General features: G+C 38.7%; 1 protein-coding gene across 3 annotated transcripts; it reads right to left on the minus strand.

Moving 5' to 3' along the window:
* Positions 1-980: 980 nt before the first annotated feature.
* Positions 981-20,769, minus strand: CDK1 (cyclin dependent kinase 1). 3 transcript variants are annotated; one of them, XM_082424002.1, is made up of 8 exons: positions 20,644-20,767; positions 18,510-18,571; positions 15,663-15,819; positions 14,742-14,865; positions 12,095-12,265; positions 10,743-10,906; positions 10,491-10,632; positions 981-7,733 (listed from the first exon to the last, which is right to left on the minus strand). In XM_082424002.1, exons 2-8 carry the CDS (start codon positions 18,544-18,546, stop codon positions 7,635-7,637), a joined length of 894 nt encoding a protein of 297 aa, XP_082280128.1. In that variant the 5' UTR covers positions 18,547-18,571; positions 20,644-20,767; the 3' UTR covers positions 981-7,634. The 3 variants fall into 3 exon arrangements, with proteins under 3 accessions (XP_082280128.1, XP_082280129.1, XP_082280130.1); XM_082424003.1 differs by having other exon boundaries at positions 20,630-20,686; XM_082424004.1 differs by lacking the exon at positions 12,095-12,265 and having other exon boundaries at positions 20,644-20,769.
* Between the last annotated feature and the right edge of the window lie 4,701 nt (positions 20,770-25,470).

Here is a 25,470-nt window from a genome sequence, read left to right on the forward strand (position 1 = left end):
TCAGGGAAGCCACAGCCTGGCTGACACAATGCTGACAAAGGGTCTGCAGGTATGTTTTCTCTGTCAAAAGTGCCAGTTGGCAATGGCATACACCAGTTTTACAGTTCTCTTGGCTTGCCAACCTTCAAATGAACTTTCAAAAACTGGTGGTATTTCCATTACTTCAGATTCTATACGTGATCTTACACATACACTTATACTGACATTTGCATAATTAAATTCACACAAAGGCCACCATACTGTGTGTCACGAGGTCACCTGTGTTTCAATGTGTCCATAAACACACTGCTTTACACTAAACAGACGAACCTATGGATGGTGAAGCAGCAAAGCAGCAGCGGCTCTGCAGCACCAGATGACCTGACGTGGTTTTGGCAGCAAAATCAAACACAGGGATACTTCTTAAATGCAATTTGCTCCACATGGCAAATGATGGAAGAAGTGAAATATCTGACTAATACCTAATATTTAATTCCTAGACAAAACATTTCAGTGCAAATAGGGAAGTGCTTTATTTACTCTGATCCAAGTCAAAGGTAGCTGGATAATTAGTTTTCTTTAAACAACATTCAGCTTTGCTGACATCTCATTTTCCAAAAGCAGCTGTTAGCCAAATATAGTATTGTTTATTCACTCCCTGGAAGGCTGTTTTTAAAAAGAGCTTCTTCTGGTAAAAATATTGCATCACATAATTGGAGATAACAGGAAAAGTAGGAGTTGATGTTTGTATTTAAATAAACATCTGCTCAAAAGTCCAGTTTTCTGTTTGTGAATAACTGCTTCATTTTGTGCCATCAGGCACACTGAATGATTGCTGTTTATTCTTTGCTTTTTCAGCCATGCTAGGAAATATTCCAAACATGGTAACACACGAGATAGTTCTCTTGAAAAGGGATAAAAGAGATAAAGCTGAGTTCTTTGCCTTTGTCCTTTATTATACATACGCCAGCTATTCCAGTGCCAGAGACCATATGAATATGTAATATTAACATCACAATGTTTATTACATGATACATACTTAAATTGCAGTTGGACAGTTTCCTTTTTTGGTTTTTTTTTTTTTAGAATGTGACTATTTAAAAATACCTGTAACATCTGAGTTAAAGCCCCGATTACACTCTGAAGGGAAGTAGAGAATGAAAATCGCTATTTTGCTCTTGCAAAGAACACGCTCAGTACCTCTCACTTACAATGTGCTTGGCTTGCATGTGCTATTTGCCTTGTCGGCTATTTCACTTTTAATTTCTAGCAACTGAAAATCTACGCAACGTTCTCTGATCTGACTTCTATTTTCTCCTCACTGATTTACTTGGGTTCTCTCCTGTCTGCACATTTTATCCTTAAAATACATAATTTCTTTCTTGAAGCCATTACTGACTCCCAGCTTCACTGTCAGAGGCAATCGAAAACAGAGTAGAAGTCTCTTTAAATTGGAAGTCAGAAAACCTAGATTCTGTTTCTCACTCTGTTGCTGAAATCTGTAGGTTCCTCCCTGGGAAAATAAGGATTGAACTGAACAATGTCCAAGATCCCATTCAATTCTAAAATTTTATTTCACTAACTTGGAAATGAGATTTGCTGCAAGTGGGTGGGTCACAGAGTGAATGCCAAAATTTGGGGGGAGGGAGGTGAGATGTTGGCTCTTTAAGGTTATCCAAGCCGCTAGAACCTTCTGTTGGCATGGGTAACTAAGAGCTCTGAACATATAAATAACATTGCATTTGTCATCCAGTCCGTGTGGCTTCAGATTGCTGTTGACTGGTCTAAAATGTTTTGTGCTCACCGGGGAAATTGCAATCTTTTTATGTTCTGAACCATTTTCCGTTAGTGCCTATGCATGAGAAGTAATTCAAACAAGAAGCCAAAAAGCATTTCTAAAACTATGTTCAAATTCTTGCAAGAAGATTTAAGATGGAGCAAATGTTCTGCTCCCCACTTGGATCTTTGAAGCAGTGAATGCAGTTCATGAAGAATAGATTTGTATTTTCTTGCACATAAATATGTCTGTCATGATACCAGAACCATTAAGACAAATGGCTATGGTCGGTTGGGAAATGTATCTTTTCTGTCCATATTATAAAGTATGTTTTATGGTATAATTATTCTTGTGGTTTTATAGTTAAGGGTATTTTTATAGTATAGGAAGCTTCTGTCTATTGAAATAGCATAGGCCACTTAATTATTACAAAGCTCTTTACAAATACAAAAAACTACTAATACTCATTAGGAAACAAATTCTCCCCAAACGTTCTGCTTTTGTTATTGCATTATTTCCTTAACAGAAAAGTATAGCATGGTTTTGAAATCCTATCTCAAGGAAAGGCATGACTGCCCATAGAAATAAATGCTGCAGATTTCTATTCCTGGCTGGTAAAGAGTAGGTACACATATGTAAGCATTCCTCAAAAATGTTTGTAGGTTCTTTGAAAGGTCAATAGGAATACATCTATATCAGTACCATTCTACACAACCAATACTAGAAGCTGCAGTGAAAACAATAATTATGAGAAATAAAGTGCTTTTAAAGGAAGATATTTAACTATGTAAGGGTTTATAACTATGAGGGTGCTTAAAGTTGGGGGTTCCTTTAGGATTATTTATCCAAGTGTTATCTTGGTATTGACAACTGTGGCTCTTTGGGGTTGAAATGACAGAACCCCAGCTCAAACAAGATTAAGCAAAAAAGAATAAACAACCCACCACTCCTACACCCACAAGGGATAGTGGGTAGCTCCAAATGCTAAGGCAGCCCCGCCGGAACCAGGGACATCAAACTCCTGAGAGTCTTTCTCTATTCATCACTTTCTTGGCTCAGCCAGTTCGGCAGAATGCGGGAGATGCCTCAGGCTTCCAGCCATGTCACCCCAGTTTGGCACAATCAGCAGAAAGACGACTTCATTCTCTCGAGGTTTCCGTAGCAAAAAGGACCCTCATGGGCCTTGTTCAGATCGTTTGCCCACCCCTGGACCAATTACTGCTGCTGGGTTACAGTTTATTTGTTTGTTTGTTTGTTTATAAAGGTCGGGTTATGGTTTACCGCACTGATCCATTCTGGGTCATCCGTATGAACAAGGAGCCAGAATTAAGGAGCTCAAGAAGAGGACCACGTGCAGTGTGATAAAAGGAGACAGTGCTACCTAAAATGGGACAGGAAAATGAACTGGACTGCAAACTCTCTCACCTTGGTCCTTTCAGCCTTGAGGCAGAGGTCTCAGGAGCTTCGGTGCTAATGAGGGGCCTGCGGGCCCATGAGGCCTGGTTTGCACACCCCTGAGCTGGCTGCTCCTTGGCACCTGGGCTGCGCTGGCTTTAGGAGTTGCCTGCCTTCTTCAGGTTCTTTCTTCTTAAGCTTTAGGAACTAAACACACGTTCACTTTAGCGGTTTATTGTGGGAAACAACATGATGCCATGGGAAGAGAACAGTGTGAAGCCAGAGAGCCCCCAGATCCTTGCTCCAGCGTTTACTAGCCTTGAGACCTTCGGCAAATTACTTACGCTCAACGCATCTTAGTGTCACCATCTGTAAGGTAATGTTGCCCACTCCCTTACAAGGTTGCTGGGAAAGACAGGGAATGTATGGAAAGCACAGTAAGCTGCTCACTACAGATGTTCAGTTGTTATTGAAGGGGAGGCGCCATAACCTTTGAGCAACCTTAAAGGGCTGGGATCGTGTCTAATGCTTGAGGTTCTAGACCAAGGGCTGTGAGGATGAAAGAACAAGACATGGCCCCAGCCCTCACTGGACTTAGAATTTAGTAAGGGAGAAAGTAAAAGTGCCAGAAGAGGTAATATAAGAAAAAAGTGCTGAGACTTCAAAGGAGAAAGGAATTACCGTGTGCCAGGAACTTTACCCATATTCCCCATCTAGGGCACCTTGTGTTGCCGTTTAACAGATTTAAGCACCAATTACTGTGGCAGAAAAATAGCTCTGACTGCTCAATTTTTGTAATGTATTGAAAAAAGAATATTTAGGGCATTCTGACAAGACATGTACTATATATAATACATGCATGATGCCTGGCAGCCCTATCTACATCCCTCACAACAATCCTACAATCCTATGTATTTATATAAATAAATCCCATTTATTATCTCCATTGTGCAATTGAGGAAATAGATTCGGAGATGTTGAGTGACTTATCCAAGGCTACAGACAGAATTGGCAGAACTGGGAACCAAGCTCCAATATGGCTCTAAAACTGGAATCTTTACATTACACCGTTCACTTTTCTCAATTCTCAATGACAATGGAAGATTTAGGTTCGAATTCCAGTTCAACCTCTAAATGTATGCCTGGCTCTAGGTCAGTTTCTCCTTCTGCACTTCTGTGCTTCCTCTACAAATAAGCTGACCAAATAGCTAGGTTTCTGTTCAGTTCTCTAGAGTTCTGAGAGCTACCCAGGCAGTGATTCTCAAAGTGTGGTCCCTGGACCATCAGAATCATCACCTGGGAACTTGTTAAGAAAGTATATTCGTGGCTATGCAGGATGTACTGAATCACACTCTGGGGACGGTCCAGAAATCTCTTAATAAGCTCTCCAGGAGACCCTAATTCAGCATTCTAAGGAACGCTGGTATCGCGATACCTTTTTTCCTCCTCAACAAGTCTATGACTCTCAATGCATCTCTTCTGAAGCTTTTAAGGCATCTTAGAAACTTGATATTTACATGACAGCATGGGACTAAAAACGTCTAGTCTTGCTTCCAAATACTTCACTCCTTTCTCCAAAGGGTCTAAAGTTACAATCCCTGTCAGTACCATTAATATCCCACCTGAGCCTTCTACTAGATGCTATTTTTAAGTCGGAAGTACCTCCCTCTTCAGGGACTTTCACCCTTTATCCCTCCATCCCTCGCTTTCCCTTTAATCATTCAATACTCTATCCATCTTGTCCCAGACTTATTTAAACAATGTCCACTACTCTCTTAACTCCATAGCCCACAAACATCTCTAATTGTCTCTACTCTGTCCACAAAATGCAAAATGATCCTAGGGTCCTATGGAACCTCACTGACTTCAGTTTGAATATGGCAACGATTTAAAAGGGGTGGAACCGAAGTTGACCTATTATGAACTACAGTTTGCTAAAGGCACTAAAGTGGAAGTGTATTCCACCTAGTAGAACTTTCAAGTCTCCTTAAGTACTTTAAAAATTATTTTTTACTAATTAAAAACTATTTTAGTATGTTAATCCAAGTCCCCAAAAGACCTTTTATTAACTCTAAAACACTATCATTTTTTTTCAAACATTTAATTCACATATGCCATGTCCACATATAAATTAGTAAGATTTTACTACAAATTACGTATTAACTTCTTTGCACCATTACTGCCTATATATTTTAACTTTAACAGCAACAACAACAAAAAACCCTTCTCTAAAGCTTACGGACAATGAGAAGATAGAGAAATTGTCACAGTATATGGAAGTCTTCTATTGGTGATGAAATATACAACCCTCTCCCCTCACTAAAGGGTACAGCCTGAAACAGAAATAGAACAAGTTAAAGGTAATGCAAGATGACATGAAGGTTTAAGACAACTAAAACTAAATGTCGGTCCAAAGTTGTTAAACTCACCACCAACTGGTGGTAACTGGCTACATCAGAATCACCTTGGGGAAATTTTGAAAAGAGACAAATTTTCAATTTCAGAATTGTTCAGGGTAGGACCAGAATTAGTCTCAGGTGTTTCTAGCACACAACAAATAGAAGAACTATTGGCTCAGGGAAAAGATCCACTTTAAAATGAATCAGAAGCACCACAGCACAAGCCAATGTAAAAATATGCATGAGATAAGGACCCAATTCAGTAGCTCTTCACGCAGTCACTGAAGCTGCCGTAAACACTTTACACGGGACTACACAGATAGCTGGAGCAGGACGGAAGGGGGGTCACTCATTACAGCAACTGTTGGCAGTGTTCTACCATCTCATTTCCCTGGTCCACTAAGTAGGTTCTCAATTGATGAATTACTGACTTTTCAAACAATTAGACGGCAAGGAACAATACCAGTGAGGATGTGTGCTGCTGCTACCAAGTCCACAAGGCCCCAAACATTGGTGACACCAGTGCATCTATATATTATTGGAACAAAAATACCAAGAAATAATTATATAAGACACACCGATAATTTCGGGGGGGAGGGCGGGGGGGAAGGGTATCATTGATTAATGCTGATCCTGAACCGCTAAAGGGCTGCAATGCACAATTTGAAAAGTAGACTCACTTCAGTACTTCACTTCACAGGTAAGAGAACACAATTCTGTAGATACACCATTTCACCATCTCAATTAAATCTTTGGTGTGACCTTTCATTTAACAAATTCCCGCCATGAAATCTCTCCACAGTATGACCTCAAATGACTTCCAAGCTCTGCATTCCCTTACTGCAGGCTGGCTTCCGCCAAAGGACCTAGAACAAGGCCACCAAACCTCTCACCTTATAAGCCCTGTCACCAAAGAAAGTGACCTATCCTTTCTCCTCAAGTGCAAAAATTCTAAGACAACAAGATTAGGCAGATCACCCATTACATATTCAGTCAACTGGATCAGTCACACAAGAATGCCCATTCTAGCCATAAGTAACCAGGAGGAAAAATAGAGTATATGGGCAGACAATGGATAGATGTACACTAAAAATGATAAAACTATTTTTAGAGACATTTCTCTTGGCTATAACAAATAAATTAGCCTGCTTACAGGTAAAAATCACAATGAGCAGCATTATTAATTAAACAATTCCCAAAGCTAGTGATTTTAGCTAAATAATTTTACATTAGAACCTTCTAAGAAGGCTGCTAATAAACTAAACTATGTCAAAATTTACAAACCGAGTTTTAAAGTCAGGCTTGAAAGCCAAGATAAGCAACTCCTTGTATAGTTATTACCTCTGACCAAGGCACAAGAATTCACTCAGACAAATAACTTTCATAACCTACCTAAAAATAGGATAGCTCATAAATTTTCTAAACTGTTCTCCCCTGCTGTGGACAGCCCTTAATCTCTGACTGTAAAACTTAGCAAACTTTGGCATACGCTAATGTTAGTTTTATAAGTTTACTAAAAACCTCTCTAAATTTAAGCATCAGTTCTCAAATCTGGATAGTTTTCTCATCTGAATGCCTAAACATTTAGGTCACGAATTGAAATACCAGTAGAAAAATATTCATCTTTAGGCAGGTTGTAGAATTACCACATGGCAAGAAACTGACAAGAAAATTTAAACATTCAGAACATAAAAATACTTCAAAGCATTATGAATTTTCAACCAGGCACACTTTCCTAAAGTTTAGTATTTCCAACTACAGGAAAAGCAGACTGCTGTAGGATTTTAGATGATTTAAGCTAACTCAAATTTTTCCCAATTCCTGACATCAATACTACATTTATATAGTTTTATTATAGTAACAAATAGTTGTTACGGTGGGATCTACAAACATATACAGAATTATTATATTTAAATTCATATAGAACAGTATTTACATTTTTAAGTTACACTTTTGAAATCAGAAGATGAGGCACAGCTTAAGTTTTACAACAAAGAAAAGAAAAATACACAAGACAAAAACAGTTAACAGTAAAAATACAGCTATCTGTTCTCGACACAACACATGGAAACTCTGTCAGAAAGCTACATCTTCTTAATTTGATTGTCCAAATCATTAAAGTATGGATGATTCAGTGCCACTTTGCCAGAAATTCGTTTGGCAGGATCATAGACTAACATTTTCTGTGGGAGGAAAAAGATTTTTTAAAAGGTTATTTAAGAAATAAACCATTTAAAAAAATCTCCAAAGAGCCTTACTTTTCTACCAATAAGCCATAAGCTAATAATTTTAATGAAAAACTACTAAATGAACATTTCTGTCAGTTTAATACCAAACCACATAAATGTCCTACTTCACCCCCTAGCTCTAAATAATCTATTCCTTAAATCATAGATATCTTGATAACCTCTTTTTGCTATAAATTATGGTTTAAGACACAAGCATTCAGATAGCTTTAAAACCAAGGCATAAATTTAAGAAAGATTATCTAGTTAATTATATTTACTTTGAGAATTAAATGGCCCTCTGAGTTATTTACAGCATTCCTGAAGTGGTGGCAATTAACTATAGAGGTGTCTAATGTAGTTTCCAGCAAGTTCCAAATAAAAACAAAACCAGACTGCAATGTGTTATAAACATAGTTTAAATGAGTCACTAAATGAATATGGTCAGACAACCTAGTATTGAAGTTTATTTACACATTAACAGAAAAGGCCGAATAAAGTTAAAATTTATCTTAATGAAATATTATTAATCTTAAAGAAAACTAAATCAATAAGCAGACCCAGAGATACTTTTACTATCTAGTTACCATTTGAGCTCTCATTATATAGCTAGCACTCTATTAAGTGCTTTGTACGTTTCATGTTACTTAATCCTCACAAAAAAAGGTAGGAATTAGTCCCACTTTACAAATAAGAACTTTGAGGCTCAGAGAGGTTACGGAACCTGCCCAAGTTCATAGAGTTTAAGAGTGATAAAGCTGAAACTTGAAACCAAGACCGACTTATGATTTACAGCAGTGACTGTCAACTTGGTGAGACTTTGCCCCTCAGGGGACATCTGGCAATGTGTGGAGACACCTGGGGTTGTCACAACTGGGGGGCATGTGTTAATGGCACCTATGGGACAGAGGGCTGGGATGCTGCTAAATAGCTTACAATGTACAGGACAGCCTCCAGCAGCGAAGAAGGAGCCAGTCCAAGATGTCAATACTGGCTACACCAAGGAACCATGATTGACAGTACGATTTTCATTTCGTTAACTAAAGTGAAATTCTTCATGTTCAAGAATCATGGAAGTTAAAAAGAGAGACTGGGCCAGGAATATAGAAGGCCTTTTACATCTTATCATCAATATTAATGTACAAAATATCTGAGTGGCAGTAAAGGATCTTGGACTGCACTTGTAAGCATTTGGGAACTCTAAGCTGAATTTGGTGGCATGATTTATAAATTGTGAAGGGGCCCAAAGATCAGTTAGAACATGTGTATGATGATATAGCAGTAGATTTTTTCCTTTGTTTAGTAACCTGTCAAAATCCTTTTTTTTTTTTTTGCAATCACAGTACCTGAGATTCATAAAAACTAGTCCCTTCTAAAATCCCAGTATTGGACTTCCCTGGTGGTGCAGTGGCTAAGAATCTGCCTGCCAATGCAGGGGACACAGGTTCGATCCCTGGTCCGGGAAGATCCCACATGCCGTGGAGCAACTAAGCCTGTGCCCCACAACTACTGAGCCTGCGCTCTAGAGCCTGCGAGCCACAACTACTGAGCCTGCGCGCCACAGCTACTGAAGCCCGTGCGCCTAGAGCCCGTGCTCTGCAACAAGAGAAGCCACTGCAATGAGAAGCCCGCGCACCGCAATGAAAAGTAGCTCCCGCTCACCGCAACTAGAGAAAGCCCGCGTGCAGCAACGAAGACCCAATGTAGCCAAATAATAAATAAAAATAAATTTAAAAATAAATTTAAAAAGAAAAGAAAAGAAAAGAAAATCTCAGTATTTAAATACTGTTCTAAAACAAATTTCCTGAGGCAGGTCTAGGACAATTTTTTATCCTAACAAATTTTTTTTTTGCTTTGTTTTTAAAGAACACAACTGTTTAGTTGGGAACAGCAACGTTACAGACGGGAAAGGTTTTAAGAACTACATTCGTCCTTCTGCTAACCGGTCTGATGTGGAAACGAGGCAAAGTGAGAAATGGGATTTCATGCAGTAAAGACTTTAAAAACTAAAACGACTGTGTCTAAACTAAAAAGCAGTAAATACTGAGACAAAAAAGCTGGAGAGGAAGGCCACTCCAAGTCCGCAACTTAAAGGTTTATTAACCTCATCCTCTCCTTCAGAGTATCTACAGCTACCTATCAGATTAAAAACAAGTGAACAAGGGCTTCCCTGGTGGCGCAGTGGTTAAGAATCCGCCTGCCAATGCAGAGGACACGGGTTCGAGCCCTGGTCTGGGAAGATCCCACATGCCGCAGAGCAACTAAGCCCGTGCGCCACAACTACTGAGCCTGAGCTCTAGAGCTTGCGAGCCACAACTACTGAAGCCCGTGCGCCTAGGGCCCGTGCTCTGCAACAAGAAAAGCCACCGCAATGAGAAGCCCGCGCACCGCAACAAAGAGTAGCCCCCGCTCGCCGCAACTAAAGAAAGCCCACGCGCAGAAACGAAGACCAAATGCAGCCAAAAAAATAAATAAATTTATATTAAAAAAAAAAGTGAACAAATGCCAAATCCTCCTCTCAAAACCACTAGTGTTTTGCGTATCTAAAATGGAGCTAGTAATGTGCTCGCTTCGGCAATAAACATAACAGACATGATAGTTATGTGCCTGGCTCAGTATACGGTGGTTTTCTTCCTATTTCCTATGTGAAAGAAAGAATTAAGTACATTCAGAATCATGCACGGTGTTAAAGTCAATGTAAAGGGCATTCCTTACCGAGAGCAGATCCAAGCCATTCTCATCCAAGTTTCTGACGTGGGATGCTAAGCTTCCTGGTTTCCACTTGGGAAATGTATTCTTATAGTCCTGTAAAGATTCCACTTCTGGCCACACTTCATTATTGGGAGTACCCAAAGCTCTAAAAAGCCACAGCAAAACAAAAACTTGCGGTGAAAGTATAAACATAACTCTTGCTATATACACGTTAATTTAAAAGTTCTTAATAGCTCAAGTATAAAACAAAAATACCTGAAAATTCTGAAGAGTTGATCAATTTCTGAATCCCCATGGAAAAGTGGTTTCTTAGTTGCTAATTCAGCAAATATGGTACCTATACTCCAAATGTCAACTGGAGTTGAGTAGCGAGCTGACCCCAGCAATACTTCTGGAGATCTATACCAGAGTGTTACTACCTATTACAAAGAAAATATCTTACTTGGAATAAATGTGGCATGTTAAATTACCTAAATGTAAACATTTCTATTTCATTAGGACTGTCCTTCAGAATGCTGCTTGATTGCCTCTGATAATAGTGTTTAAAAGTCAATTAACTATACACAATACTAAATGTTAGATAAATAATGAAGTATTTCTAAGCTATATCCATTAGGGGGGAAAAGAAAAAAGCACACCAAGTCTTTTCAAATCATTAAAATGCGAGCATCAAAATAGTCAAGATAGCCTTCACTTACAAAAAAAAAAAAAAAAAAAAGCCCAATGCTAATGGATTTGGGGTTGACACTGTACAAGTGCATGTACCGATTACATGCTGAAATCACAACTAAGTCAAACAACAGTTTATTAGTGGTCTAGCACCAATCTACTACTTTAGCATATCTAATTTATCACACTGGAGGTCAGTGGCATATGTTTAAGCCAATGGAAACCAAATAATCTTTATTTATAGAGCCATGGGAAAAATGATAAAAAGGAATAATTAAAAGAAGCCAAGACATCTGACCGGATCAGCACTGTCATTAAGTTTTGATCTGGAGGAAGTCTTTGGGCAGAAGGGTAGACAACTCCACGGAAGACAAGGTTTCCCAATAATCCTTAACTATGTGAGTCAACATTCCCTTTCCCTCCAGAAATAGCAAACAAAATGCCAAGTCATCAATATAACACAGACAAAACTTGGTTATATTTAGAAGCTTCTAAATGCATCTGAAATAGTAGCACTTAAGCAACAAAACCTGTCTTTTAACCAATCTTATTGTTTCAAGAGAGGATCCAATCAAGAGACAGAAATCTCATGGTAATCTGAATGGGGAAAGTTTACTGTAAAGGATTAGTAACTACAACAGAGGATTGGAAGATTCAGAGATTGACTAGTAAGAATAATGACGCCTTCCTGTAATGCCTCTCCAGCACCCTCTACTGTCAAAGAGTAACATCACAGCAACTGGCAAAAGAAAAATACTCAAAAGGTTCCAGATACATTTTCACATAGCAGGCAATGAAGGATGACTTTGGAGCAGAGAGGCAATAAACCGATACTGGCACAGAGTGGAAATCTTTCTGATTGAGTATTTCTTTCTTGACTTAAAGAATATAGAAAACAATCCAGCAATCACACTTAACAAAAGCACCAAAAACCATACCTCATGTGTATATACTCTAATAGGTATTCCAAAAGCTCTGGCAAGGCCAAAATCTGCCAGTTTAATTGTTCCTTTATCATCAATCAATAGATTTTGAGGTTTTAAGTCTCTGTGTAGAACTCTTCTAGAGTGACAAAACACAATCCCTTGTAGGATTTGGTACAAATAACTCTGGAAGAAGGAACCATAAGTTAGAAACTTAACCATACCATTTAACGATTTTATAAATAATCTTGGTGGCTTTCTTTCAAAGACATAAGAGATTATAATGCGGAGAAATAAACAATTTACCAAAAAGTTCTGAGGCCATTTGAGACTAACAGGAAGTATTTGGGGGTGGGAAGCCCATTTATATAAGGTATCATGTTTGTATACTTATGACAAAGATATTCACCTTATGGGCACATCTTTATGAACTCACTTATTCTTCTTTTACTTATTTTGGTCCCTAATTCTTAAGTCATAAGTTAGTTTTCTATATAGAAATTTTCTTAAACTTTTGTTTTATATAATTATAGCAACTCTATTTCTGCCTTGAATAAGGTTAGTCTTTTCCATTTCAGCCTTTTATCTTTACATATTCATTTCCTCTTTGGAGACATTGGTCACAGACTCCAAAAGAAACAACAAAGAGAATATTATGACTGTGTATTTAAAGAGATACAATTATCGCAAAATGCTGTTTGGTAAGTTCAGAGAAGTGTTTTAATAAGATACTTGTTGCCAACACAATGTAATTGGCATTTGAAGCAACATGGATATTACAGAAATAGAAAATATACATAGTTACAGTATTGACTTATAAAGTTCAAAATTATAAAATACATAAAATCAATCAGTTGGAACAACTGGCTAGCCATTTGGAAAAAAATTAAGAACCCTCGTTCTTACACCAAAATAAACCTTTGATCTATCTAGAATTTAAGACAAAAGTAGGGGGTGGGGGTTATCTACTAGAACTACTAGAGAAACATTGTCATGTATTGTTCTAATACATGTGATCTTTGAGTGAGGAAGACTTAAATAAGACATAAAAAATCTCAAAGTCCAAAAGTCATGCACAAGATTGTTAAATTATAAAAATTACTAACGGCGTACTCCATTAACAAATCAAAAGACAAAAAAAAAGGAATAAAAGAACTATTATCAACATGTTACAGATAAGAGGCTCTTAGAAACCAGTGAAAAAATATCCTAACAGAATCATCAGTGAAGAATATGTATAGGCTGTTTATAAAATGTCTAAGGAATGAAAAAATGTTAAATGACATGCAAAATGATATTAGTCTTTTTCACATAATAGATTATTATCAAAAAGATTGATAAAAACAAGTTTCGACAGTGAGGTATTAAAAGAAAATACACACCATGATGTTTAAGAGTAAATTGCTCTAATTTTTTAGAGGGCAAATGGCACTCTCTATCAAGATTTTAAGTGTAAATAAACATCTTCAACCCATTGATTCCACCTGTGAGAATCCATCCTATAAAGAGGTATATGAAGATATAAAGATATTCACTGCAGCACTGATCATAAGGGCATGAATCACCAAGCTGGAAAACAATTTCAATGTCCACCAGTGTGGAACTGGTTTACATAACTGTATCAAAAATTAGGAAGACATCTTGAACAAAATGGAATTGAAGGAAAAATCATAGTGGGGATTTCCCTACGAGGTGATATTACAAGGAATACTCATTACAGTTACGTTAAGATATAGATGGATGTCAAAAATAAATAATGTTTCTGAGTAAAAAAAAAAAAAAAAAAGAAAAATTAGAAAGACAGGTAGACCTATGGTCGAATAATGTTTTACATAGAAAAACGGAAAGTAATGCATATATATATATATATATATATATATATATAAAATCCCATTTTAATAAAAACAGTATATGTATATACACATACAAAGTTGACATATGAGTATCTCTAAGATTACTAATAAAACAATGGCTACACAGGGAGATCAGCTCAGTGCTTTGTGACCACCTAGAGGGGTAGGATAGGGAGAGTGGGAGGGAGACGCAAGAGGGAGGGGATATGGGGATATATGTATACGTATAGCTGATTCACTTTGTTATACAGCAGAAACTAACACAGCAATGTAAAGCAATTATACTCCAGTAAAGATATTAAAAAAAAAAAAAAAAAGAATGCCTACCTCTGAGGAGAGGTTTGGTAGAGATGGTGTAAGGATAATAACACATTTAAAATTTAAATGAAATTTAATGTCTAAAATAAATTAACCAAAATATATTCAAAACCAGAATAAAATGAAACCGCCTGCCACCATCACCCTGCCCCAGGCTTTTGCTACTTTGTTTTACACGTACCTGACTGCCAAATAAAGACCAGAATATCCTAGCTTCCAACAATGTAATATGTACTTATTACTTTTATGTTATCTCAGGCACTACTTTTCACTTTACAACTAGAAGCACTATCTAGTAATAAAATGGGTAACCATTAACAACCTAACCCATAGACTAACTGTGTGGGAGAAAACAAAATATTCTTTTCTCCCTTGTTCTACTTTCTAACACTTTTTCCAAGCACATTTTCATGAAACACAAGGACTTCTACAGAGTAAACACTTTACATTCACAGTGGGAAAATACTAATAAAATTAGGCAAGATTCTTACCTTAACAAGTGAAGGATCCATGAACTGACCAGGAGGGATAGAATCCAAGTATTTCTTGAGATCCATGGAAAGGAATTCAAAGATGAGATATAACCTGGAATCCTGCATAAGCACATCTTGAAGACTGAAGAATAAAATAATTATATGAAAATTTAAAACTCTAACATTTTTGACCTATACATTTCACAGTTGCTGTTACATAAAGCAGGGCCATAAGAAATCTTACTATCCTGCTTTGGGAAAGAAGAGGGGGTAGCTTCCCTAGTGGTGAAAACTGTAGCACTAAACTAGAATTTGAGAAAGGAACCTCAGGGCAGCAATTGAAAATTAAGTCATATTATATTAGGCGCTAAGTGGCAAGCGGCTTCTACTCCAGAAGAACGTTTCTAGGTTGACTGCTTGTTGCTCAGAGCTTGTCTTTCCATTGAGGTAAATAATAGAAACAAACCTTAGAGCAGTATCTGACCTTACTAGTTGCTCACTATCTCTCGCCCCCAGAAAAATGCAGTTAAATCCTAATTTGGAAAGATGCCAGTCCAAATACTTAGAAAGGAAAGCTTTATCTTCATCTGACCTATCTAACTGTCTCAGGTCTCTGATTAAGGAGTCTTTAAGCATCAGAGCTCTGAGTGGGAGCAGTGTCAAAGCTCTGTGAAAAGGACTTCCTTTTCTCCCGTGACCAGTTTACCCTGATTTTCCAGCCCCCACTACTAATCTTTATCACCAAGTTCCTCTAACTGTTCCTGCTTTACCAGCCTCTTTTTTTCTATGCCCAGCATTCTCAATGAACAAAAATAGTAAGGTTCTAGTCAGCTCAGCAAGGTTAGACCAGAAATTAAGCAAATATAAAAGTTTCCACAATGAAATTCACATTTGAAATAGTATGCGGAAAATGACTCAAATTCAGATATTACACCATACCTGACTATATTTGGATGACGAAGTTCTTTTAATAGAGATATTTCCCGAATTGCAGTGCTAGGAACTCCTTCCTCTTCACTTTCTAGTCTGATTTTCTTCATGGCTACCACTTGACCTGTAGTTTTGTGTCTACCCTTATACACAACTCCATAGGTACCTGAAATAGACAAAGTGTCTGCTATGTGACAACCTCCACAAACTAAAAAAGATTTTAAAAATGACTGAATCCCATAAGGTGTCACATGATAGAAATGTCTGCTGTGGCCAGGTAGGAAGCATCTTAGTCATCATTATACCCTCATCACTTCCAAAACAACACTGAAGGTAACTAAAACCTATTATGTCTGTAGTTTAGAGAATTCATATAGTCATCACAGGTTTCCCATACATTTAAATTACCAGTAATTTTCCAGCACATTTTAGAGAAGAAGGATCGTTTGCAGATTGGAATGTATCTCCTGTCAAATATCCTACCTGGCAACAAGGTAGGCATAAAATACAGTGTAAAGATTTGGGCTCAGGAAATATTACTAACAGGAATCACTGTGACACTTTCAGAAAACTTCATATAGAGTGCTTCATACACTTCAAATATATAGTCAACAATCCTCATCTAGAAAAGAATGAGGATAAAATATTTTATTAAATATTTGATCTATTCAAGCTCATATCATCTACTATATAGCAGAAAGCCTCACGTCCATTTGGAAGTTGAGGACACTGATTCTGATATATGGGCTTCAGATAATGAGCAACAATGTCAATATTGACATTGACAGTGATCCTGGAGTGGATCCCACTCAGGAAGACCAGTCATTTGCATAATATAGTCAAAGAAACTGTTAATGGTAAATTCAGAACTTTTTTTTTTAAGTATGCTTACCTCTCCCTCAAGTGTACAACATTCACCTGGTTCTAAAATTTACTCATAACAACCACTGATTAACTTATAGCAAACACTAGATATGCATTTAAAAAAATATATTTATTTATTTATTTGGTTGCACTCTTAGTTTTAGCTTGCTGTTTCCTTAGTTGTGGCACGTGGGCTCCTTAGTTGTGGCTTGAAAACTCTCAGTTGAGGCATGCATGTGTGATCTAGTTCCCTGACCAGGGATCAAACCCGGGGCCCCCGCATTGGGAGCGCAGAGTCTTCACCACTGTGCCACCAGTTAAGTTCCTTGATATGTACTGAATTGAGTTTTAGACATCACAAGTGCTCTATGTCTCTCTTCTGACTCTTTTTGAACCATATCACTTCTCAATGAACTACTGGAATAGAGCTCTAGTTAAACAGAGCACAGTGATTCCACTGGTTAATTACCAAAAATTATTTGTGACATACAAGGTATGCGCTCTGAAATGAACTAAGCATTATAAAATTTTAAAATGTTTGATATGGACAAGTTATGGAGACTGAACGGTAAAGAGAAAAACCCTTGATCAACAAATGTTTACAGAGTGCCTACTAAATGCCAGCTAAGGTTCCACATCATGGATATAGCTATGTTCTCTACAATCTAAAAAGACATTTCCTGGGCTTCCCTGGTGGCGCAGTGGTTGAGCGTCTGCCTGCCAATGCAGGAGACACGGGTTCGAGCCCTGGTCTGGGAAGGTCCCACATGCCGCGGAGCAACTAGGCCCGTGAGCCACAACCACTGAGCCTGCGCGTCTGGAGCCGTGCTCCGCAACGAGAGGCCGCGAGAGTGAGAGGCCCGCGCACCGCGATGAAGAGTGGCCCCCGCTTGCCGCAACTAGAGAAAGCCCTCGCACAAAAACGAAGACCCAACACAGCCAAAAATAAATAAATAAATAAATAAATGAATAAATAAAATTTAAAAAAAAAAAAAAAAAAAAAAAAAAAAAAAAAAGACATTTCCTTAAGGCAGGAAGGAGTTCCAAGACTAATGTAACAACACTCAGATTTTTGTTATTCAGAAGAAACCAGAGAACAACTTTGTAATAATTGAAATAAGAAAAGTCTGGATATATTTAAGAAATGAATTGGGCTGTCAAAAGCTCAATGTCAAAGGGGAAAAGTCAGGGGGACAATTCTAAATCAGAAGACATTAAGGAGACATTTAACCACCAAATGAAATGCATGACCCTGACTAGAACTTCAGAGTATATATGCAGAAGTATTTAGAAGTAAAGCACATAATTCCACTGCCCTAACACCCTTCCCAACACACCTACAAGATATCAATAGTGTTTTCAAAATACAAATATTGCTTTAAGCATTTAGTATTAGAAGGATGTAAGATTATTGGAAGGGGGCTGTTGGGGAGACATGTCAGAATAATTTCAATTCTCTTGAAATGTGAACATTTTTGTGTTTTATTATGTAGAGAACATATGTATTAATGCACTAATATACTGTTAGATGTACCTGAAAGACTGGATTTTTAAAAATTAATTAGTTAATTAATTTTTTTATTTTTGGCTGCGTTGGGTCGTCGTTGCTGCGCACAGGCTTTCTCTCTAGTTGGGGCGAGCAGGGGCTACTCTTCGTTGCAGTGCGTGGGCTTCTCATTGCGGTGGCTTCTCTTGTTGCAGAGCACGGGCTCTAGGCGCACAGGCTTCAGTAGTTGTGGCTCGCGGGCTCTAGAGCGCAGGCTCAGTAGTTGTGCCGCATGGGCTTAGTTGCTCCGCGGCATGTGGGGTCTTCCCGGACCAGGGCTCGAACCCGTGTCCCCTGCATTGGCAGGCAGATTCTCAACCACTGTGCCACCAGGGAAGTCCCAAAGATTGGATTTTAATGAATATTTACATGTCTTCATGTCAAGGATGTTACAGCGTCATTAAATCATTTTTTAAAAATCCTTTTATATTATTAAAACCACTCACCTTCTCCAATTTTCTCTATTTTGGTATAGTCTTCCATAGTTAATCAATGGGTATGGAAGATCCTAAAATGAGAGGAAAAGCTGATTTGATTACGTGTCACTAACTCAAAGCGTGCTTTTACGTTATTAATGAGATACTATAAGTAAAGCATTTCCCACAGTGCCTAGTGCAGTATTAATTTTCCATGAACATTAGCTATTATATTAAAACAATAGTTAGAAGGGAAAGAACTCAAAGACTCTCCCACCCTTCTTAGCTTCTGAAACATTGGAAATATTTGTATATCCTATACCAGTGTAACATTTAGCCTCTTCCAAATTAACCCTCAAATTCACACATGGATTTACCTATTCTTCCCAAACAAATCCCAGATGTTCTTTTTATGTAACACTTCTAAGGAACACCAGTGTGTGCCACAGTTATACCCAAATATTTTAACAAGGTTATTTGACTGAATTTGTACGGCTTTATATTTGTATGAAGATAATTTAAAAAAATATTTGTTTTTAAAGACATGAGTAAGGAGCTAAAATGTGGTCACACTGCTCACGCATTAGCGAAAGTATACATGTTTCAACTTGCTCTAGTGACAGTTTTAATCTTTCTCCTGTTGTCAGCAGTCACGTAACACAAACATGACAAAAAGTTTCAAGGTACTTTTTGTAAGGTAGGAAAGATCACTAAGCACTCTAAAAGAAAAAGTGCAATTCCACACATAAAATCTAATTATACCCCACACAAATGTCAAGAACAAAGTGAAAAACCATATACTTGAATCACAAAGAATGGTAAAAAAAAAAAAAAAGAGCTGAAATGACAACCAGATACTCAAGACTTCCTAAGTCTTGGCTGGTAAGTTTGCAATGAAACAATAGCTGCAGCAGCCCAAAGCATCATTTTATAATACATCACCGATGAAACTATATATAAAGGTCACTGAGCCTGAAGTTATATTGACCCTTAAGTTATATTTCTCACATTCTTCTTCAAAAGCATTCCAGAAATAAGTAGAGATAAATCTTTTTGAATGAACAAAGTTGCACTACCCCGGCCATCTTAAAAATGCTTAAATTTTACAAATGACAGTGGACGATTAGGATAATTATCTTTTCTTCAATATCCAGATGTAATACGCCTAAAGCACGATGAAATTGCTGAGCTCACTTTAAACAAATAACTGAAAACCAACCCAATTCCAAAGCTTACTCTTCCACCCTTTCCTGGTTGTAACTATTTTAAATAAAGGATGCGGCCTCAGCATACTGTTTGAATGCCCCCTGTACTACCCGTGGCAGGATGTGAAATGCCAGCGGCTTAATCCACCCAGAGACCTCCAGGTCTTTAGAGAAAGCAAGACGTGCACATTGGTAACTTTAGTATTAAATAAAAATTGATTAAAGGATTTAAAAACACACGTTTCTAACTGTCGGCATGTCTTAGATTTCCACTTTTTGCCAATTCCATAGAATGTAACCACCACAAAGCATAAAATAAAAACGACGACGACAACAACAACAAAAAATTCAAGTTCTCTAGTGTTCTATGCCTTGGCTAAGTGTTCTTAAAAGCTCTAGAAGGTCTAGGGTCATGGGCACAGAGGCAAGCCTGAGAAGGCCCACAAGGTAGTTCATCCGATCGGTTTTCCGGGACAGCCTGTGATTGGGAACTGGCGCGGGTACCTGGCCCAGGTGCGATCTTGCTTTCCACCCCCGGAGGCGAGGGCAGGACGCACCGCGGACGGGCGGGAGCTGCAGGGCCGAGGGCCGAGCCTGGCACTCCGCAAGCGCTCGGCCTCGTCCAACCAAGGCACGGATTTGGCTTCAGTCAGGACCCGAAAGCCTCCTCAGCCACCCGCGTGACCCCAGACTGCAACACCAAGGCCAGGGCAACCCCAGCCCTGCCGGAGTAACCCCGCCGGGGCTGGGCTCCCACAAGCCTCCCGCTAGAGCCGGCCGGCGTCGCTCCCACGCCCAGGCCCCGGACCCCAGGTGAAGGCCCGGCCTGGCCGCACGCAGACCCCAGCCGCTTAATTATCACCCGGTTCCGTAATACTCCCCCTCCGAGGCCCGCGAGTCGACGCCGGCCCTGCCGAGTCGACGCCCCATCGGCATGACCCTGACCCCGGCAACTCTACCCGGCTTATTATCCCCCGGCGAAAGCAGCGGCGGCTACCACGTCAGCGGCGCTCTCCCCTGACTTCCAAGCGCCAGCTTTGAAGAGAAGTGCGAGCAGTTTCAAACTCACCGCGCTAAAGCGTCCTGGATCCACCAATCAGGTAGCCCGTAGACTTTCAAAGGAGCCAATCAGGGCCCAGCTTCCCTTAGGCTGGGCTTCCCTGGTGGCTAGAGCGCGAAAGGCGGAGGAAACGGCGGCTGGAGAAAAAGCAGGAGGGCGGGCACCCACTGAGTCTGAGCGCAAGCGCCGTCTTTCATTCCAAGAGAGCGTCGTCTTACTGTTTCTAGTCATCAGAAACCTGCTGTTCGCTCTGGGTTTTTTTTTTTCCCTCCCAATATTGGCACAATTAAAATTTATTGTACTCAAATAGCTCATCACAAAAGCGATACTACATGTAATCCAAATCCCATTACTTTCACTTCTAATACTTAAAGCTAGTGTATATTTATGTTTTTCTAAATTAATGATGCTCAGGCTGGGCCAAAGGAGCACATTTCGGTTACCTTAAGAAGGAGATAACAGAAAGTTAGGAAAGATGTCCTCAATAATGTAAAGAAAATTTTCCTATATATATAGATATAGGACTTAGATACCTTTTTTTTACATTACACACATATATATATGGCTGTGCTATGTTTTTACCTCACTTTTTTAATTTAAATTTTTAATCTATTTAACATTTTATTTAAAAATTAAAAACAAAATTTTTCTTTTTTAAAATTTTAAAATATTCTCACATCAGAATTTGAAATGTTCTTTAAAACACAAAAATTTGCACTTCTGCGGGGGAAGAAAAAGAGATCTAAATTACACTTTAAATAATCCAGTATCTCCAAATTCTTTCGTTGCCCTCCACTGTATCCTAAAGAGAGATTACTGCACTTGAACATCATTGTGAAGTCTTTAAGAAAATAAAAAAGTAAAATAGAACTGGGGATAATAAGAGTCTTTGCACTGACTCTAAGGGACCTAGAACAAAGATTGATTACCGTGACCGCTACAATTACATATTAGATGACCCAGATTAGGATAAGCAACGGAACTAGCATATCACATGCATTTAAGTGTTTAATACCTTGTTACACAAGGAGCAGCATCTGTCATCTGGCCGTATATGTGGCACAAACACTCAGCCTTGGCAATTTTGTGCTACTCGGTAACAGAGGCAGAGCATTTGGGATTCAGGGTGGAAGTAGGGGATTGGGAAATCTTGGCCTGAACCTAATAACTTTTAAAACTTATTTTTAAAATCCCAAATTCACATTTTAAATAAAAATCTGCCCCAGAGAAGTGCTCTAGAGAAGACTCTCCTCTGCTAGTCTAGGATATTATTTTTAACTAATTTTAACAAATAAATATATATATAGCTTTCTCTCTGGGAGGCCTAAGCAAGGGATTCAATTTATATCATCTAAAAACAGCTAGTAATTCATTATATACATTTTACATTCTACATAAAGACCACAAGCTTCCATACCTCTGATGCTAGATTTTTATTTAAATTTAACTCAGGGGGAATTTCCTGGCAATCCAGTGGTTAGGACTCTGCACTTTCACTATGGTGGACCTGGGTTCAATCCCTGGTCAGGGAACTAAGGTCCTGCAAGCCCCGTGGCAAAGCCAAAAAAAAAATTTAGCTCCGTTATCTCTCTTTTTTTGTGTGTGTGACTTGTCTTTTTTTGTTTGTTTTTTGTTTTGGCTGTCTTTCTTTTTAAAGTTTCAGGGTTATTGTAAATTCAGGCTATCATCTTAGCAAATACAGTTTATTGTACATTGGGCCAACTTCTATTCAGTGTCACAAAAAATAAGTCAGATACTTTTCCTGCTCTAGGTGTTGGGGGTGGGAGAACACAACCATTACTTATAATTTGCTTCTGGCACTGAGGTTGTATGTTCTGCTATAAGCCAATATGAAAACACAGAGCAGGAAATTACTAATTCAAGCAGAGGATGTGACATTTGAAGGAACACTGGAGAAGGAATTGTGGCGTGGGCCTTCCACGCAGAGGAAGTTGCATGAGTAAAGCACTGAAGTCTGCCCAAGTAATTCAGGGTGCCTGCATCAGAGGGTGTAGGGCTCTTTATGTGATAAACAGGGAAGGGAGTTTGGAGTCAGAATCTTGAAGAGCCCTGAATACTGTTCTAAGGGGCTGCTCAGGAGACCTACAGCCTTGGCACAATATTTTAGACCAATTCTGGAAGTGGCGTGGAAAAAAACTAAAGAGGAGAGGATGGAAAGGCATGTGCTCCCCTAAGTTCCATATTTATATTTTGGCAACCTCCATTTAGAAGGGGGGAAGAAAAAGATCCATTGGCACTGCACCTAAGTTTTGTTTTGTTTTGAGATATAAGTGTTACTGTGAACTGAATTATGTTTCTCTCCACTACCCCTTCTCTCCCATCCACATGTTGCAGCCTCTGGCTCAGTGTGATGTTATTTAGAGATGGCGCCTTGGGGAAGAAATTAGGTTCCAATAAGACCTTGAGGGTGGAGCCCTCACTGTGGGACTAGTGTTCTTCTAAGAAGAGACACCAAAGAGCTTGGTCCCTCTATTTCCTCCGTGGTGGGACACTGCTAGAACGAGGCACTATCTGCAAGCCCGGAAGAGAGCTCTCCCCAGATTCCGACCATGCCAACACCTCCATCCAGCCTCCAGAACTGTGTGAAATAAATTTCTGTTTATCCCACCCGACCTATGGCCTTTTGTTATGGCAGCCTGAGCTAAGACAAGTATTTTTTCCGATAAAAAAGTTTGAGGAAGACGCTTTTAAATACATAAAATACCCTGGAAGGAGATGCAACAAACTAATAACAATGCGCCTGTGTGGAGTGGAATAGTGCCTGGGGCACAGAGATGGGAGGGAGGCTTTGGTAGCTTTTGAATTTTGAACCATATGAGTGTATGGTTCAAAACTCAAAAGCTAGTCACCTTAGTCCAAAAATGAATGAAAGAGTAAATGGGTGAATGTATGAAGGAATGCATGCATGAATGAATCTTGCCAAGGCCTCTTTTGCTACTGGATAAAATTCATAGAAGTTTCTTCAAAAAACGTATCCAAAAGGAAAAGACTGTTCCTTTACATTAATTCAGAAAGTAAAACAGTGGAAAAAAGCATGACACATAGTTTCAAAACCTTTTAATCACAACTGAAAACACTGAACACTTATGGCTGTTCCTCAGTTAGACATTTCTCTGATTTAAAAAAATGGGGTTTTTTATAAATGTTTCAAACAATTCCATAATAAAAGTGTGTCACATACCATAGAGAATGAAGTAAGAAAGAGAAAAACAAATATCGCATATTAACGCATGTATGTGGAACCTAGAAAAATGGTACAGATGAACCGGTTTGCAGGGCAGAAACAGAGACACAGATGCAGAGAACAAACGTACGGACACCAAGGGGGGAAAGTGGCGGGGTGGGGGGTGGGGGGGCGGGTGGTGGGGGGATGAACTGGGAGATTGGGATTGACATCTATACACTAATATGTATAAAATGGAAAACTAATAAGAACCTGCCGTATAAAAAAATAAATTAAATTAAAAAAAAATAAGTGTGTCACATACAATCTCCGTGCCTCAACAAAAGACAGAGGGATCACTGCTAACATTTTGGTACTTTATTTTTAAAAATTTTTTATTTTTAAAAATTTCCCTCACCTATTTCACTCATCCTCCTACCCCTCTCCCCTCTGGCAACCACCTGCTTGTTCTCTGTATTTATGACTCTTTCTGCTTTGTTATACGTGTTCATTTGTTTTTTAGATTTTACATATAACTGAAATCGTACAGTGTTTTTCTTTCTCTGTCTGACTTATTTCACTTAGCATAATACCCTCTAGGTCCATCCATGTTGTCGCAAATGGCAAGATTTTATTTCTTATGGCTAATATTCCATTGTACATATATACCACGTCTTCTTTATCCATTCATTTCAAGATGGGCACTTAGGTTGCTTCCATATCTTGGCTATTTTGAATAATGCTGCAATGAACATAGGGGTGCATATATTTTTTTGAATTAGTGTTTTTGTTTTCTTTGGAAACATACCCAGAAGTGGAATTGCTGGATCATATGGTAGTTCTATTTTTAAATTTTTGAGGACCCTCCATAAATGTTTTCCTTAGTAACTGCCCCAATTTACATTCCTACCAACCGTGCAAGAGGGTCCCCTTTTCTCCACATCCTCACCAAGACGTGTTATTTGTTGTCATTTTGATAATATTCATTCTGATACCTCACTGTGGTTTTGATTTGCATTTCCCTGATGATTAGTGATGTTGAGCATCTTTTCATGTGCCTGTTGGCCATCTGCAGGTCTTCTTTGGAAAGATGTCTATTCAGGTCCTCTGCCCATTTTTCAATGGCATTGTTTTTTGTTTTGGGGGATTTTTAAATCAAGTTTCTTTCACATATGAGGTGTTTGTACTAATACTCTGAGTTTATGTCCTAAAAATACAGCAATTATGGAAGACTCTAATTTACGTGATTCTAAATATTCCAGATCCCCAAAATTGTCTGATGCATTTATAATTATTCATGCTGTGTTACGAGTGTGTTCCTAATACAAGAAAAGTTCATTTTAGTGGAGGTAATGATACACTACAGTATGGAAAACTCTCTCTTTCATTGCTTCTACCATATCCTTAAGAGAGATTTCTGCGCTTGAACATTATTCTTAACTCTTTAAGAAAATAAAAGGGGTTTCCCTGGTGGCGCAGTGGTTGAGAATCTGCCTGCCAATGCAGGGCACACGCGTTCGAGCCCTGGTCTGGGAAGATCCC

Source organism: Balaenoptera physalus (genome assembly GCF_965194825.1).
Source record: "Balaenoptera physalus genome assembly, chromosome: 14".
NCBI lineage: Eukaryota > Metazoa > Chordata > Mammalia > Artiodactyla > Balaenopteridae > Balaenoptera > Balaenoptera physalus.

What these genes read in the sequence shown, in the direction of transcription:
- CDK1 (XM_082424002.1), bottom strand. Translation starts at nt 18,546, where the DNA reads ATGGAAGACTATACCAAAATAGAGAAAATTGGAGAAG. An exon ending in AATAGAGAAAATTGGAGAAG is followed by an intron (nt 15,820 to 18,509) that starts GTGAGTGGTTTT and finishes TGTCTATTTCAG; the next exon opens with GTACCTATGGAGTTGTGTAT. An exon ending in TTAGAGTATATACACATGAG is followed by an intron (nt 10,907 to 12,094) that starts GTATGGTTTTTG and finishes TCTTTGTAATAG; the next exon opens with GTAGTAACACTCTGGTATAG.